The 17,319-nt window shown below is 59.7% G+C and overlaps 1 protein-coding gene across 4 annotated transcripts in view; it reads right to left on the reverse strand.

Moving 5' to 3' along the window:
* FARP2 (FERM, ARH/RhoGEF and pleckstrin domain protein 2) overlaps nt 1-17,319 on the reverse strand; it is an 81,693-nt gene that overhangs the window by 34,062 nt on the left and 30,312 nt on the right. For all 4 annotated transcript variants that reach the window (XM_036236028.1, XM_036236027.1, XM_036236026.1 and 1 more), the window contains exons 3-8: nt 12,152-12,256; nt 11,443-11,485; nt 10,305-10,383; nt 8,216-8,313; nt 7,166-7,280; nt 2,791-2,938 (exon numbers count right to left, since the gene is read on the reverse strand). In XM_036236028.1, the coding sequence (XP_036091921.1) occupies nt 2,791-2,938; nt 7,166-7,280; nt 8,216-8,313; nt 10,305-10,383; nt 11,443-11,485; nt 12,152-12,256 (588 nt within the window). The remainder of the gene's footprint in view (nt 1-2,790; nt 2,939-7,165; nt 7,281-8,215; nt 8,314-10,304; nt 10,384-11,442; nt 11,486-12,151; nt 12,257-17,319) is intronic.

Raw genomic sequence — 17,319 nt, forward strand, 5'->3', positions numbered from 1 at the left:
ACCACCTGGCGTCTGTCCTTCAGGAGAGAACCCTCCTCGGGTCCTGGCAACGCCGGGTTTCCGGCCCGTGCTCGGAAGGGCGGCTCTGCAGGTCCCGGGAGTGCCGGCCCGGCCACCGTCAGTGGAACCGGGCGAGGGACAGGCGGTCTGAGCAGCTGAGGCGCCGCTCGGCACACGGCTCAGAGCTGGAGGAGGACGGCCAGCAGCTGCACGGCGGAGGACACCGCGCGGCGTCTCAGGTGCGACTCCTGAGCACAGGACGTGGCTGGGGCAGCGGTCGCGCTGGGAACACGTCTACCTTTAATCACAGGAAAACAGCCGACAAGCCCCAGACGAGGAACACTTCACGGAACGTGAAACGGGACCGTGCTGACACTGCCGGTGTCCTCGGAGAGCGGAGGCCCGAGGCTGCGTCCCGTCGGAGGAAACGAAAGCCTCGCGGGCATCGCTGGGCTGCTGACGAGACTGGACAGACGCCGTGCCCGGTAAGGACGTGCCGGCGGCCCAGGGACAGGGCACTGTGGCGGGGCAGGGGCACACTCTGCACTGGGAAGCACACCCCGCAGTCCTGGGAACCAGGCTGTGGTGCGGTGATCCGCGTGGCAAACGTAGTATGATTTGTGTGTGTGTGTGTGAGAATTTAAGAGTGGTGTCTCTCCCTGCCGCTGCTGTCGCAGTGGTCTGTGTGTGTGTGACCCAGACAATGCAAACCCCCAAAAAACGTCGTAGCTGCCCGAAGTGTGTGACACAGACAGACACCCGAGGGGCTGGCTGACAGGACACCGCAGACGTCCTCACAGAGGATAAGGCGACCGGGACTCCAGTGCACTCAGAGAGCGTGGCCCCTGGCCTCCCGGGACTAGGCTCCTCCGACTCTCGGCTCCTGGTGCTCCGCTCCGAAGAGGAGGCTCCGCCGATCGGCCCCCGCAGGTCGACAGCGCCCGAGCCAGCCGTGACCGGCCACCGCTCACTGCGCGTCTCGTCCCCCCAGCTCCGCCGGGGGGTCTGCCGGGACCGGAATCCACCGGGATCTGGTGTGACGAAACTCGTGAGATGCTCTGGCAACTCTTCGTGTGCGTGTCGTCCTTGCTAAGCTGGCTCCTCGCTGGGCTCGCCACACATACGCATCTCAGACGACGTGCTGTCCGGCACCCGCGCTGGCTCGGCCTCAGGGAGCGAGCCGAGCCGCCTGTGCACACGCCCACGGAGACGCTGGACAGGCCGCAACGCCAGGCTCCCCTCGCACAGCTCGGGGGGACGGTGTGAGCGTGCGCGCCTGGGAGTGGCGGGCGTGACACGCAGCGGCGGGGGAGTCAGGGTGAAGGGCACGTGGGGGTCTACGTGCTAGTCCGGTCTTCAGAGCTTCTTCGTAAGTTTAGAAAGTTTTCAAGAGAGGAGGCCCCACAAGGCCAGCTCGCAGCTCCCTGTGGGGGCGGGAGCCCCGGGAGCGACACTGGGGGGCTCCCGTGAGGCTGCTGGACTCTCGGGGGAGTGGCGTCTCCTGCCTGCGAGGCGCAGTGAGGCTGGCCTTCCGAGGGGGCCGAGACCAGGGCCTGTCGCACCCGTCGGCTCACGGGCTTGAGCGAGACGCCTCCTCTCTACAGGCCGAGCCGCACCCCGGAGGGGACGACCCTGCGCTCCCCCCACACGGGCAGGCTGCAAGTGCCCCTCTCACAGGCGCACGGACAAAGCCCGCTTCCCGTGCCAGTCCCGGCCAGCTCGTGGGGACACAGCGTTCCCACTGCAGGCCGTCGGGTCTCAGCCTCTTCCACCCCCTACCTGCTCCCCAATCCCGACATTTTGCTGATAACCCTCAACTTCTGTGGTTTCTTTTCTCAGTCTTGGTTCTTATTCATTTAAACTTAAAAAAGTTTTTCTTCACTGCCATTCTGGTGGGGGTTTTGAGGGAGTAGAAATAAATGGAATCGGCCATCTTCAATCTGAAGTCCTTGACCCTGCTTTTACAATTCGTGCTGGGCATAAACGATGGCGGTGGTGATGGCCTCGGACGCGGGTCTGTGGGACGCAGGAACCGTCGCCGCTGTGAGCGGGTGCGGGGGCCGCGGGGCCACTCGCTCAGGGGCCGACGTGCCCCTCCCTCTCACGGACGCGTCGCACTCAGACAGCACATAACACAACTCACGTTCACAATTCAAAATTAAACTGTTTTCCTGACAGGACGTTGAAACCTGAAGGCGGGGCGAAGGCAAAGGAAACGAGCTTGGCCAGGGAGGCTGCACGGGCCCCTCCAGGACGTGCCGGGACGCGGCCCAGCGCCCAGAGCCCCCGAGCAGCCCCCGTGGACAGGGTCAGAGAGGACGCTGTGTCCGGAGCGAAGCCTGCGCTCCAGTGGTCACTGTCAGGCCCGCGGACGCCGCAGACCCCAGGACACAGTCAGCTATGGACGGAGCTCGGTGCTCGCCCGCCCCCCACTGTTGCCTCGCGGCCCCGTCTGCACTTTCTGGCCTGCTCTGTCCCGTCACCTTAAGTGACGCTGAGCCCACTGTGGCTCCCAGTGCAGCAGGCCCAGCTGAGGCTCGGGGGCAGCTCCCGGGAAGGGCAGAGCCTCAGCTGAAGGCCTAAGGGGCCGGCTTTTGCTTCAGCACCAGAAGGAAGAGGGGAGCAGGCGGGGCGCCCTGAGGGGCAGTGGGCTCTGAAACAGTGAGGGCAAGGACAAGAAGACAACTTCCCTACTGGGTGACCGAGCCCTTCTCCGTCAGAACGCATGCCTGCCGGGGCAGGGCGAGGCCACCCCCCAGGCCAGAGCAGCCCGCGCCCCGCCCCCCCTACCTGGAACACGAGGACGCCTGTGTGGGAAACCGCCAAGCTGATCTTGGCCCCCTCCCTGTCGGAAGCCTGGTGAAGCCTGACGCCGTACATCTCCAGCTTGCGGGCGATGTCCAGCACCTGGAAGTCGGACTCGGCAGGCGTCTGGCCCCTGCGGTGAAGGATGGCAGGGTCACAGCCCCGAAAGCGGCTGCTCCGAGACCGAAGGCCGTGCAGACGTGACCAGGAAACGGAGCGAAACGAGCCAGCAAAGGGCGCTTCGTCGCTTCGGGCCGGCCGCCCGCTGTCTGGGACCCCACCCACTGCGAACACAGCCCCGTGCAGACAGGACGCACTGTCCCCTCCCTCCTGCTCTGTCCCCCGCGCCCCAGCACGGGGGTCTTTGCGTTCACTGGACGCCCCGCCAGCCTGGTGGTGGCGCCCGTGCCGGAGGGAACGCCACGGTCCGCCGGCCCCCGGCGAGCCCGTCTCAGCCCTTCGAAGGGCAGCTCTCACGATGTGCGAGCCGACCATTGGAATATACTTTCATGTGAAGAAAATTCTAAAAACGCCGTCTCCAGGACAACGGCCTCCACGCGCCATGTGCCTCTCGCCCCCAGGAGGACGCGCTGCACTGCCCGGCAGCCTCCAGGAGGGCGGCTGGCGCTCAGACGGCGGGCAGCTGGGCAAAGGGAAGGCTGTCCTGGCCAGGGGCACCCACGAGCCAGGCCTGAATCCACCCTCGGGACTCCCCTTCCTCCTTCTTCCTTCCAAATGCCTGAGCTGTGGATCTTTAAAGAACAACATGGCTGTTCAGGTTTGCCATTCCTGATTCCCACTCTTCTTCGACTCTGATAAGGCGCCTGCCTGTCACCTTCTGTCTCCCGAAGTCGTGGACAGGGAGGGACGCCCGGCGTGTGGCGTAGCGGCTCTCCGAGAAGCCCTGACCTGTGGGGCGCTCGGCCCTGCAGCTGGGAGGGGCAGAGGCTGGCGGTTCCGAGGCGCGGTGAGCGCCCTGGACGCTGGGGCAGTGCTGGTGGCCCAGGGAGCGGGGACCCCCCGCCTGCGCGAGCAGCCTTCAGCATCAGGGACGGGGAGGCCATTCCGAGACCTCTCAGACAGAAACGAGGGGCGCTCTCGGACGCGGGGGGGGGGGGGGCGGGGCGGGGAGACGATCCTTTGTATACAGTGGGGAAACCCTGGCCGAATGGCGTTTGTGTCCTAGTGTTTCTCGTAGAGGGCAGAATTTGCAACCAATAAAATTGGATATTTAGCTGAAGAGGTTTCTAAGCAAAGTCCTGAAGGGGGAGTGTGGCCGCTCCCGACCACGTGCAGTAAAACACAAGGGAGAAATGACTGACAGATGGAATTGTTAACCAAAAAGGAAGCAGAATTTAAAGCTCTGAAAAACTCCCAGCCCACTCGTAGTGTTGGAACCGAGGACGCTGAGGGTGCGGCTAGCGAGCGTCTGACGCGGGGAGTGGGGACCCGGTACCTGCGGGTCAGGGCTAGTGAGGGGGCCTGGGCTGCCCTCTCATCGGGGGCGCCGGGGCAGGCTGCAGGGTGGCCCACCCAGCGCAGCTGTGGCGGGTGGGGCCACCGCAGAGTGCAGAGCGGTGGGCCAGGGGGCCCACTCTCACGCCTGAGCTGACTGTCGCGCTCCGGTCAGGCTCGGACTTCCTTGGGACGCCGCTGTACCTGCAGGCACATGACCGGCTGGGGTCCACAAGGTCCCAGCTAGAGGACCCTGCCTCAGGACGCGTGTCTCTGGAGTCTCACCCACAGGATTTCAATTAGACTTTAATTAAGACTTGCGGGGTTGTTGGGGTGAAAGGAATGTACTTTGCGTGTGAGGGCATTAATTGTGGGGGGACAGGTGGAATGTTAAGGATGGAAGGTTTCTGCCCCCCAAGATCCATATGCTGAAGCCGAACCCCCAATGCAATGGTGCTGGGAGGTGACTGTGTAGGGCCTTTGTGAATGGGGTTGGTGCCCTTATAAAAGACACCTCAAAAAGGCCTCACCCCTTCCTCCACGCGAGGGCACAGGGAGAAGACCCCCGGTAGGTCCCCACCAGACCCAGAGCTGCTCGTGCCTCGACCCTGGGCTTCCGGCCCCCAGAACCATGAGGAACGAATGTCTGTGGTGTCTGTCCTAGCAGCTTTTGAGTCTTTTCCTGCAAACCCGGAGGTCCAAGGGGAGCTCGGGGACAGTCAGGGAGAGCCTTCTCCAGTGTCCTGCCTGGGGATCAGGAGGATGTGCCCACGGAGTCAGGAGCAGAAGCATGAGCCACACAGGGAATTCATCTTGATTTAAACGAAGGCACAATACTATCTTTAAGAAATCCACACGAAGGATGCTCAAACGAGATCAGGGATGCGCAATAACACACTTCTGACGGCGGTGGCAGACGGAGTCAGCGGGTCAGAGCTGTGAGGGCCCGAGGCAGACGCAGGCTCAGGACCCCAGCTCCCTCGGGGAGCCCGCCCTCACCCACGCGGGGCGGCCCACCGACTTCTCTCGACGGCACCCGTGCACACACACACGGGGCGCCAGCCCTCGCCGACGTCTCGCTCTGCCTCCTCCACAGGCTGGCTTCCCGGTGCCCCCGCTCCAGACTGCCACCACCCCTCGGTCCCCGTGCTCCCGAGCCGAACCTCACTGAAGGCGCCGAGGCCGCTGTGCGGTCACGTCACTCAGGCCGGGGACGTGCTCCCGCCTGCGCTCACTGTGCCTGGCGGTGACCCCCTCCCCCAGGAGGCTCCCTCGGGGCCGGCACGCCCCTGGCCCCCGCTCTCGCGCCCCAAGTGTCCCCTCCTCCACACATCCTGCTGGGCTCCACACTCCGCCGTCTTTCTCTCCCAAGGTGGTCTCACTGGCTGCACAGCTCGGTCTGCCCGCTCCCCGCACTCCCCTCTCCTGGGCACTGTTGCCCTGGGGGACACGTCACAGGGCAGCGCCCAACCCACCCTCTCCTCCAGGTGTCCAGCCCTGGCTCGGTGTGTCTCGGCAGGGAGAGACCCAGCCCCCAACTCCAGGGGCAAATCCTGAGCAAGTGACCGTCACCTTTGGCTGGCGCTGGGAGAAGGCCTTTCGTCCAGCTGGTCCTCACCGTCAGTGTGACACCTGGAGCCGCCTGCTGTACCTTCCCCGCCACCAGGAGAATGCAGGCCAGGCGTGAGAGAGGCCACGCCCAGGGCGCCCAGGACACGGAGCCAGAGCCCTGACGAGCGCCGGCCCCGTGCTGGGGAGCCCAGGCGTGCGGAACGCCGACGCCAAGCGGTACCCCGAGTCGCACCCATGACAGCGCCTGCCTCCGCTCAGCTTCCCCACCGCAGAGACCACGCCAGCACGTCATGCACGGCGTGCGAGGGCCACGCCAGTCCCGTCGGCGGCCGGCACTTTTGTTCACTCTACCGTTAAGCCAGGTGTCTGCGTTGCGCTGGGCCCTCCTTCCTGTCTGTCTCCCCGGCTCCTCGGAATGGCCTCTGCCCGAGCCACCCCCAGAGGCAAATTCCCCAAAGGCGCCTCCCGAGCACCCGCCCCGGCCCTCCTGGCTCCTCCCCGGAGAAGGCTGTGCCTGTCGGCCTGCCCAGCTCAGGCGTCACAGCTGACGGTGCGTATCTGCCTACCCGGAGCCTCCACGCGCCGGGCGCTCAGGCTCTCCCTCGCTCCGGGGAGGGGCCGGACGTGCGACCAAGCACAGGCTGCCTCACAGGGCACAGTGTCCTCGAAGCGGGACTCAGTCTGTGGTTCAAACGGCCCCCAGCCTTGCGTAGGCGGCAGCGACTGACAGAGGGCCGGCACCCGAGCTTCTGCAGAAGGTGCTGGAACCCAGCAGAGCTTCACCCACACGACCTTACGTGAAAGAACACGCCTGTACCTCAACCGCTCCTTCCCGGGACGCGGCCAAGGGCCCCAGAATGAGCCCGGGAGCGCTCTCCTTGCTGAACTCAAGGTCACCGCCACCTGCGCCTCAGCCCGCAGCCCTGGCTCTGCCCCTCACGGCCCTGTCCCCGAATCTCCACTCCCCCCTCCTCCAGCACTGCCCCTCTGGGTCCCTCACTCCAATCCGGAAAAACCTGCTGCTGTCAGGTCTCGGAGAAGCCGACAAACCATGCCGAGCCACCAAGGGCCGCCCTCACCACGTGCAGAGCCGGTCTTGACACCGGCTGGCAGGGACCCACTCAACGGCCACCTGACGTCCAGCTGTCCGCGCGCCTCCTGGGGCCCCGACCTCCTTCCCAGCCTTTGCTAAAGCGGCCACCTTGCAGCGCGTGACTAGCTCCCGGGGAACGCCAGCCGTCACTGAGGTCGGAGGCCGCCGCAGGCGCCCTCACGCGCCATTTGGTCACCACTGCAGGGGCCGTGGGCCGGCGGCTGGTCCCGACTGACTCACATGTGCTTCCGATGGAACTCCAGTATCTTCTCGAGAGCGTGCGCCTGGCGGGGCAGGTACTGGCTGGCTTTGAGGTGCTCGCGATCCAGGTTCTCGTCATAATCTCCTATTTCCGCTGAGATAAAATCACAACCGGCAAATGTTTTAATTTTTAAACAAAGAAAAATACAAGCGTTTGTACGTGCAAATGCGTAAACTAAAAGTAGAAAAAATTATCTTAAATCTGTAGTAAAATAACACAGCCTAATTAAACAAGAGTTTGTATTTTATTTTTCCAAATATTTCATGCTGTTAAAGGCAAATATAAAGGTAGGTGAGAATTTTTTTACTTTTAAAGACCAAAGACGCAGGCGAGCGGCCCCGGGGGCAGGCGCCGAGCTGCCAGTTTGAGTGTGTGTTTTAAAGCGCACTGGACACATGACAGGATGGTGCACGCGACTTCGCTTCAGGGCGCCGTGCTCTGGCCTGGCCCAGCGCCACGCGGGCACCCGCTGCCTCCTGCTCCGCCAGCCACAGGCTTCGTGCGGCCCGGCGAAGCGCGGCCGGCGTCAGGGCCTTGCTCTCGCGTGCCCCGGCGTGGCGTGAAGCACCTACAGTTCCTCACATACGTCTGCACCAGCTCTCGCCCTGTGCGAGATGTTGGAGAAGCATTTACTTTCTCCTCCAGGGTTAACGCCCAACTTGAAGTGGGGGTCTGTGGTGTTCACCCCAAGGAGGCCCCTTCTGGGGCACTGAGAACCAGGCTGAGCACCAGCTGCTGGGCTGGAGAGGTCTGTGGGTAAAATGCGCAAAGGCACAGAGGAGAGACAACCCAACAGAAGGCCGGGGTGCGGGCTGGGGCCTCAGGCCTCGGGCCTCTCTGCCCGGGGCTCGTTGCAGAAGGGGCTCCAGTTCTGCGGAAGGTGGCGCCGCAAACGTGCAAACAAAAGCCGCCCTTCGCTCATGCTCATTAACCCTGCAGGCGCGTCGGCTCCCGGCGAGGCTGGTCCCACCTGGGCCGCGTGCCCGGGGCACCGCCCCCGCCCCCGCCCGCGGCCAGGAGGTGCTCACACTGCAGCAGGTGGGATGCGAGGAGGGCCGCCGTGGTGCCCGCGCAGGTCAGGCGCTCCTCCAGGAGGTCTCTCTTAAGCTGCAAGGCAAACAGGTACCTAGAAGGGAATTCAAAACATCACAGTGATCAACTCCAAAGGTTCTAGAACGTGCTCCCCAGGTCTCCATCGCAGGAGAGTACCCAGCCCCGGGAAGCAGCAGCCGCCGGTGACATCAGGGCCGGCACAAGTGGCCCTTGGGGCGGCAGCGGCGCGGCGCGCTGAGTCACGCGGGGCACGCCACGCCCACAGTGCCGGCGTGCGGGGGCCTCACAGGGACGCAGACGGACGGCGCCGCACGCCTCTGGGGAAGCGCGCGAGTGCGTGCTGCTTCCGCTGCACACGCGACACGACTGCACTCACGACTTTGTGTGGAGCAGCAGAAAGAGATCCAACAAGATACAGCTCGAGCGCAGCCGCGGAAATTCTGCGCGGCCTGGGAACATCTGGGCTTGGCTAGGGTCTGAGGACAGGGGCTCCTGCACCGCACTGGCGAGAATGTCACCAGAGGAAGCAACCGGAAAACATCTGTGTGCTCCGCTCCCAGCGATGAGAAGTTACTGAGCGCGTAGTCTGTCCCGGGCACGGAACCTGGGCCGGAACCGCGAGGGCGAACAAGACGGACGCACCGTCCCCTCGCTGGGATCTGTGCTCTAGCGCGAGCTGTTAAAATGGACGGCGTTTAATTGAAACTGTGACACGCATACCCTTTACCTCAGCAGCTCCCCTTCCGTGAGCTTTTCCTGCAGAAATGTTTCCAGAGGTACCAAAGATAAGTGGATAAGGGTGTTTATTTGCGGCATTATAGGAGAAAAGATAACCTGAATGTGTGCGGGTGTGAGAATGGCTGAGTAACTAGGCCACGGCCACACACGTACTCTAGGGAAAGCTGTCCGTGGCGAGCTGTGGACAGTGGGGGAAAGGTCCCCGTGCAGTGCCACGTGCGTGGGACGCTGCTTGCGACCCATCGGTCCCCTTGGGGCCCGGGGTCTGCTTGTGAGCTGCCTGTGGGTTCGCCTGGGACCCGCCCCTGCTGTCGGTGCTTCTGGGCGGAGTGGGCCAGCAGGGGGTGAAGTGGAAACGTTTTTACTCTACACAGCTTTATTATAGAACCTTTTTCTTCTCTTACCACAAACATTTTTTTTATAAGTGAAAAAGGACCTTCCGCATAAACGCGGCCTGGGCTCAGGACCCTGAATTAGTAACTTCTGGTTACTCGTCAGTTCCAAGATATATATATTTAGAAGTTACTCCCTCAAAAGAAGCCTATTTTGGTAAATGTCAGGTATGCAACGTGCGACTGAAGTAAGCTCTGTGTTCACTATAAAGACACTTTGGCCCCCCTCGGGGTCCCCTCCTCCCCTAAAAACGCAGGCGGAACGAATGTGACCTGGACGGCCCTCGCAGCTGGCAGTCTGGTTCCGTGACGAGCGGCCTGCCAAAACCTCGTGAGGGGCCCCCACGGCACCTGAGGGCTACACGGTGCCCTGGCACCCCACACCGCCCCAGCTCAGCTTCATCCCACTCCGGACCCTGGGCTTTGAGCTGGTTTTTAGATGGCTGCTCAATTATTCATTACAGGATTGGCACATAAAACACAAAGGAAACACCTTCCATAACCCTACTGCCTCGATGAGACGACTGTAAACATTCTCTCCCACTCACTGTGTCAAAGGGCCAACCTCGAGGTCGAGGGCAGCACGAAGGAAGCCGCGCCGCTCACGAGGACGCGCGTACTCGGGACTTCTCCTAGCGAAGCGCGTCTCGTCGATGAGGAAGTACGCGGGCGACATCCCTAAGGACCCTACGCACGTGGACGAATCGACGCGTACCGGGGAAGAGGGAAAATCTGTCCAGCCGAACCCTGACGCCCCACTTCCCATTCTCGAATCTGCACCACAAACCTGCCTTCCCAGTCCTATTGGCACCTGCGTCCGTGCCCGGTTTGTTACCACGGTGCATCTTTCGAGTGCCGCACGCCGGTCAGTCTCCGCGTGCACCTGGCCCTCCCCCCCTCTGCACGAACACGCGGCTCGCGGCGGGCTCCTCACCGGGTGTACTCTTCTTGCAGCTGGCCTGGGTCAGGCGGGAAGAACTTCACTGCCAGGCGAAGCACCGCATTCTTCGGCTCTATGAAAAGGAAACATTTAAACCTCACAAACAAGGTCCGTCTCTGTGTCTGCGGTCTTTCCGAGGCTGTGGTGTGACTGGGCGGGTGCCTTCAAACAGCCCGTCAGAGCAGATCTTCTCAAATGAGGTGCTGAGAGATTCCCCAGGCTGCAGTTACGAGTCCTGAGTCCCCGTCACATGTCAAAGAAAATTTAAGACCTTTTGCGTTAAGCAGAGATTCCTCAAGGAACCCTAAAAACAGGCAGGAAATGGCACATTAAAGTTTTAAAATATATTCCTGCTCACATTTTACAATTTAGAAAGTGCTTTGAAAAGTTGAGGTGTTTCCACGATGAGCAGTAGTGATCGACTTACTTCCGAAACCCTCCCGCACTGTAGGAGCGGACGGTGCCGCCCCCGGCTGCACGGAGCCAGCCCGAGCCGAGCCCCGGGAGGGGAAGGTGGGGCCGGCGGAGCGCCTGCGCCCCTGCACCTCTGCGCCCCTGCGCGTCGCCGGAGGGCAGGAGGCGCTGCTCCGCTGGGGCGCCACCCGCCCCACGGGGCCTGCGCTGCAAGGGCAGGCTGGGTCCCCCCACACAGCCTCCCCTGCTAAACCCGGTACGGGGAGCTCTGATCACTAGAGATGTCGCACTGTGCAATTACTAAGAACCAAGCAGCTCACGACATGCCAGAGTTTAAAAACGTAATAGAAAACAACTGCGTTCGTGATTACAGAACGGTATTAATGTTTTATTTAAAATGCCAATTAAAGACAGGACCCCCACGTCTTTTCAGTGTAGACAAGCCGCATACTTATTTTTGCACACTGGCCCCAATGAAAGCGTCATCAGCAGCATGTCTGAGGTGAGGAGCCGAGGCCCCCCGAGGCCCCCACTGAAGCCCGCTGAGCTAGCGCGCCCCCACCCACACCCCCTGAGGTTGACAGCAAAATGGTTTCCAGGTTCATCTGCTGTCCAGACTAGTGACAATGGACATCTGGACACGCCTTGAATTTGAAGAGTCAAGAACAAAAGCATCTTAAATGAACAGAATTCTAAAGTTAAAAAAAAAAAGACTTACTTCGTACTTGCCTAATGATGGGTTTCGTAGGTTCGAGCCAAATCTGAGGAGGATTTAAGAGAACAAATCTATTAATTTCTCTATTTAATCAGTATGTGACAGAACACAAAAACAGTTAGTAAGAGAGACAGGCAAGGCAGGGACAGTGCGACCCCGACAGAGCGGAGGGGCACGGCGCCCGCCCTGGGGCGAGGAGACGCTGCGGCGCTGCCGGCACAGGGGCCCCCACACGCGTCGGGGGCGCCCTGGGGCCAGACAGACACCGCGCACACCCCACTCGCAGACCGACCCGGGGTGGCCACACAGCCGGCCAGGGCCCCACGACGCTTTTTAAAGTGTGGGCTGGTTGTGGTTTCTGGGAAGCAGTTCCCCAGTAAAGCTCAAAACTTTAAAGGTTCATCTACTAAATATGACGAAGCCTGCCCAGCTTGGAGAGTTTGCTCAAAATCCTCTTTCACGATGAGTGCCCTGCAGGACCTGCCTCCTGTGCAGGCGACAAGTGTGGGGAGGATGTGCGTCGGGCTCGGATGACAGGCAAATGCGTCCCCTCCAGCGACCCATGAGATGGTCCGCGGTGCGGCTCTGGTGGCGGTGACGCGCCAGTCGCAAAGCGTCTTGTGTCACCGGAGAGGTCCTCGCAGGCTCTCCGGGCCCTGCACCTCGTGTGCACCCCTGCAGCCTGTCTCCACGCCAGACGAGACGCACGTACCCAGCAGGACGGGGCGTTCTGAAACTCCAGCCCGAAGTAGTCGCACTCGATCAGATTCACGCGCTCCCACACTCGCGTCAGCAGTGCCTGGCCGTCGCATTTAGGCTGTGGGGACAGGTGAGAAAAAGCACGGAGAGGATTAAGGGGCTTTGAACGGCCGAGGGCATCGGCACTCGCAGAGCCTGCTTCTGTTCGGTCCTGGCTCCCGTGCCGCCGGGAAGGCCCGCGCACCGCCGCGAGGCCAGTCCCCGGGCTGCAGCCCTCTGCCCAGAAACGGGCTCCGGCAGAGAGCCAGAGTGCCGCCGTCCCCACGCTCGGAGTCTGCGCCACAGGGCCTCGCGGCTTCCGGCTGCAGAACCCATTTTCCGTCTCAGTAAACTTCCCACCAAACCCTGAGATTTACTAAGTGGGCCTCACAGCCCACGTGTGCACAGGGCCCCAGTGCAGAGGGTCTCCGGAGGCAGCGGGCGCGGCAGGGTGACGGGCGGGCTGCTCGGAAACCAGGCGCTGCCACAGGAGAAGGCGAAGAGAGAGCCCTGGCTGCTCTGCTCGCAGAACCGCCGGGCCGCCTGAAGGGGAGGAAAGTGGGGACACCTTGGCGGCCTCGGGGCGAGGCAGATCTTCCCGAGAGCGGCAAGGGAGAGACTGATTTCCGACGAAATAACAATGGAAAACTTCTAAACAGAAAGACCGGGAACAAAGCTACTATGTAGAGCACGCTGAAAAAATTACAGCCGCTGTCTCACACCGCGCTCAGGAGTCGGGCGGACAGACACAGACGGCCAGTAGCAGGCAGAAGAGCGAGACACCGTTCTCCACGCGTCGAAGAGGACAGGCGGGACGGGGCCCCCGACGGCGGGCGGCCACGGGAAGACGGCCGCACGCACGCAGTGCTGGGGTGCGCGTGACCTTCTGGGTCGTCTGGAAACACCTCCAAATGTTAAGAAATACCTTTGCTTCAGCAATTCCACTTCTAGAACCTTCTACGAACATTCTTACTCGATTAGACAGAGCTAAAGTGCAAGAACGAACTCAGTGAAGAATGGGCCGCGTGAACGCTGGCACATCCACAGCGGAAAACCACACAACCCTTAAGGAGACAGGACCCTGCGCGTGCCGTCGCGGGATGAGGTCCCACGCTGCGGTCCAGTCAAGAAAGAAGCTTCCATGCCCACACAGAGCACACGGCGCGACTCCGCTGAATGACACGCGTCTATGTGCAGCAGACACGGCCGGCCGCTGTGCGGGCGCCTGCGCAGGTCACCGCCGCTGGGGGTGGGCACGGGGCCACCTCCCGGATCGCTGTCTCCCCAGTGGGCGGGTCACTTGTAGGAGGACAGGAGCAGGTGGGGGCGGCAGAGCCCCCATCCCGAAGGGCGCCGCCCTCCGTCGGGGCTGCCGGCGGGGCCCCTCGCTGTGCTGCGGGGTGTCGGCTCATCAGCGCGGGCTCGTCTGACAGAACGAGCAGCAAGGACAGCCGCGGCACAGGGCCACCTCCTCCCGGGCCCCCGCTGTCAGACCCGAGTCAGCCGGGGGGCCTCCCAGTCCCTGGGCCCGATGCGCACGGCCCCGCGCCGCCCGGCTTCACCCGCCCAGGGGCCGCCTGCACGCGGGGCGAGTCCCTCCAGGAGCGCTGCCTCTCGCCGCCCTCTGCCAGCAGCCAGGTGTCCTTGCACGCGGGGCGAGTTCCTCCAGGAGCGCTGCCTCTCGCCGCCCTCTGCCAGCAGCCAGGTGTCCTTGCGAAGCTGCAGGCCACCTCGCCCGTAAGCTGCCAGTCCCCCCGGCCCCGCCTGACGGCCACATCGCCTGGTGCTCATCTCCCGCACCGTGCGACCTGCATTCTCGCTGGCGCAGTCCTCCTCCGAGACGGTGGACTGAGGGCAGAGACTGTCTCGCCACCTGGGAGTCTCCAGGCCTAGCACACAGTAGGTTTGCCGCCAACCCGACACCCAACCCCCAACCCGGCCGCTGCTGCCCACTGCACTTGGCCCGCGCCTCTTCCTTTCCAACCGGCTGGCCTCCCGCGTGCTGGGCGGGTGCAGGCACGGCTAACAGCCCTACCCGGCCACTCACGACCCGCCGAGTCCTCCACTCCTGGGCTTGCCCGATGGGACCGAGTGTGCAGACACACATGGGCACACTCGCGATGCGTCAGCGCCCTGCGACGTCCGGCCCCCAGAATGGGGCTCACACGTCTGGGCACGAGCATACGTGTGATGGCACACGTGTTTGTATTTATGCTCACGAACATACACAGGCAGGTATAACACGCACGGATGCGCACATATACGCACACCGGTATGATACGCACGTGAAGGGACACACGCGAATGGAGACGCACGTGTTTGGACACGCGTGTATCCGCACACGTATCGACGCCCGCATACACACACGAGTGAATGCACACATGCGGATATGCGCATGTACATACGCAGGCATGACACACACACACACGCACGTGAATGAACGCATATGCAGGCGTATGTGTGTGCACGTCTGTTTAACGTCTTGAATTTTACTAAGAAACTTCATTCAAGTCAATTATCAGGTAACAAAAGGGATTTTGTATTGGGTGTCACCTGAAATACATACTCAAGTCCTACAAAAACCATCAGAATCAGGTGTTCTCGCAAATCATGTAGGAACAGACATTTGCAAAGCTATTCAAATTGATCCAAAGCATGGCGGTGGCAGTGAGGAGGACTCCCTCCTAAACCTGCTTTATGAAGAAGAACCCCTGAACGCCAAATGTGAACACACACACACCCTACAGAGAAACATCCACTTATGGATATCAATGAAAACATTCCGAGTAAAATACCAGCAAACATAATCCAGCAACAACTGAAAGAGTAATATGGCATAATCAAGTAAAATCATTTACTGGACAGAGGATAATTCAATACAATACTAGAACATTCATTACTACATCATATTAATAGGCCTGTAAAAAAAATAAACAATCCTCTAAGCAGTTCCAGATTCTGAGACACTGAGAAAGCATCTCGTAAAATTCAATTTCCATTCTTGGTATAAATTCTTAATAAAACAGGAAAGAGATACGCGATTTTTAAACATCCTACAAGATGAGGCCACTCCTAACAGTACACTCCATCGCTGCTGTATAATGCTGACATCAAACGAATAAACGAGAGGTAAAAAATTAGAAGAGGGAGCGAAACTACCATTATTTGCAGATATAATAATTACCTTTGAAAATCCAAGCACATCAACTAGAAAACTATTCTGAAAAAGATGAAATTCAGTTAGGCGGTGGGGGAAAAATTATAGAGATTTATAGAGATATCAACAGTCTGTGCATATACAATTAACCACTATTTTGAGGTTAGAAAGGAAGAAACCACCGCATTTGTAACAGCAACAAAAAAGTTGAAGCATCCTGGAATGAAGTTAACAATAAAAGAAGGCTGCGTGGAGATTTTAAAAACATTATTATGAGAGAGAAAAAGGGGGGACCGGGAGGAGGCACAAGGAGGCAGGGGGCACACCATGTCCTTGGGTGGAAACACCCCACAGAGGCGAGGGTGCTCCTGGGTCACCCACAGACTCCACACTGTTCTAACAAAAGTAGAAGGATTCTTTGAGGAACCTGATATAGGCTGATTCTACACTTAATGTACATTTTTAAAATGCAAAAGTGGCCAAAAAAATTCTGGATAAGAAAAATAGGGGAGGGCTAGCCTTACCAGGCACTCAGATTGATGAAAACCCACAGAAATTAAAATGTGTGGTACTGGTGTGTGTCTACAAACACAAATCAATGGGACAGAGTGGGTGGTGAAGAAATATTAGTGTCTGACAAAGGCGATATTTCAAATCAATCAGTGGAAGGAAAGAGATTTCTCAAAAAATACTATTGGGTACCTGCCTGGAAAAAATAAGGTTGTATCTTTACCTCACACAATGATCTCGAGATGAGTAAGACATCTATTCAGCAAAGTGCACCACGACGAGATAATTCTGTTTTATGCTGGGTGGAAAAAGGGCATTTTAGTGCTCTCCAGAAGCGACAAGCCGTAACAGGAGGCCTGAGAGACTGAAAACACAAAAATAGAAAACGTCTGCCAAGAAACACTGTAAAGTCAAAAAACTTCCAAGACAAAGGGGGAGGGAAAAAAAAAAATATTTACAGCTCCTATCACAGACAAAAGACTAATTTCTTTAAAACACAGATAATTGCAAAAATCAGTAAGAGGATTATGAACTGAATAGAAAAATGGGCAAAAGAACAGGCTGTTCACAAAACAGAAACCTAACTATGTCTGAACACAGACAAGGAGGCTCCCTGCACTCGAGCGAGATACGCAAATCAAAATCCAACTGAGATGCTATGGGGCTGACAGGACTGGAAGTCTGCCGGCAGGTGTCAGGGAGTATGGGGGAGGGTGGGGAACAGGTGTTCCCTGCTGGGGTGGTGGGAGCAAACCCCACCGCCTCTGTGGGGGCCGGGGTGGAACCACCTGCTGCACTGTAAACGTCCAAACCATTCTCCTAAAGACCTCACTTCTAAGAAGCATCTCGCAGGTGCGAAACCAGGTGTGCAGAGATCAGGCTCTGTTACGGCGGTGCTTCCAACGGCAAACGGCGAGGCACAGATGTCCCGGGACAGGACCGGCTGGCGACCTGACACATGCAGCGGCCTCCAGGCAGCGGGGCCACGGCCGCTCCGCGCACGGAAACAGAGAGACCCCAAGTGCGCTGTCAGAGGAAAGCAGCACGGCGCAGAACGAGGCCCGTGCCGCCGCCCGCGCGGGAGCAGAACCCAGGCCGAGGGTCGACGCGGACTCGCAGGAAAGGGGGCTCCAGAGCGCTGAACCGTGTGACTGCAGAGCCTTCTCTGCGTTCTGAAATTTGTATCATGAGTATGTGCTAAGCTATGTTTTTAAAAGTCTGTATTTTTTTTTTTTTTAATAAAAATTAGGAGTCTGGTCATAATAGTGGAGCAGGTAAACGCTGTGTTCGCCTCCTCCCATGACGGCATTAAAACTGTAACTGAATTAATTATACAACGGTCAACCTGGAGAAGCATCTCCAGACAAGCTGAACAGAAGTCCTAAGGGTAAGGAGATAAAGAAGCCATGTCCAGACAGAAGGGGGCTAAAATCTCCCCGCTCCCCAAAAAGATCTCCAAAAAAGCGCAGGCTGAG

The sequence above is a fragment of the Rousettus aegyptiacus genome, unplaced genomic scaffold (assembly GCF_014176215.1).
Source record: "Rousettus aegyptiacus isolate mRouAeg1 unplaced genomic scaffold, mRouAeg1.p scaffold_m13_p_2, whole genome shotgun sequence".
In the NCBI taxonomy this organism is placed as follows: domain Eukaryota; kingdom Metazoa; phylum Chordata; class Mammalia; order Chiroptera; family Pteropodidae; genus Rousettus; species Rousettus aegyptiacus.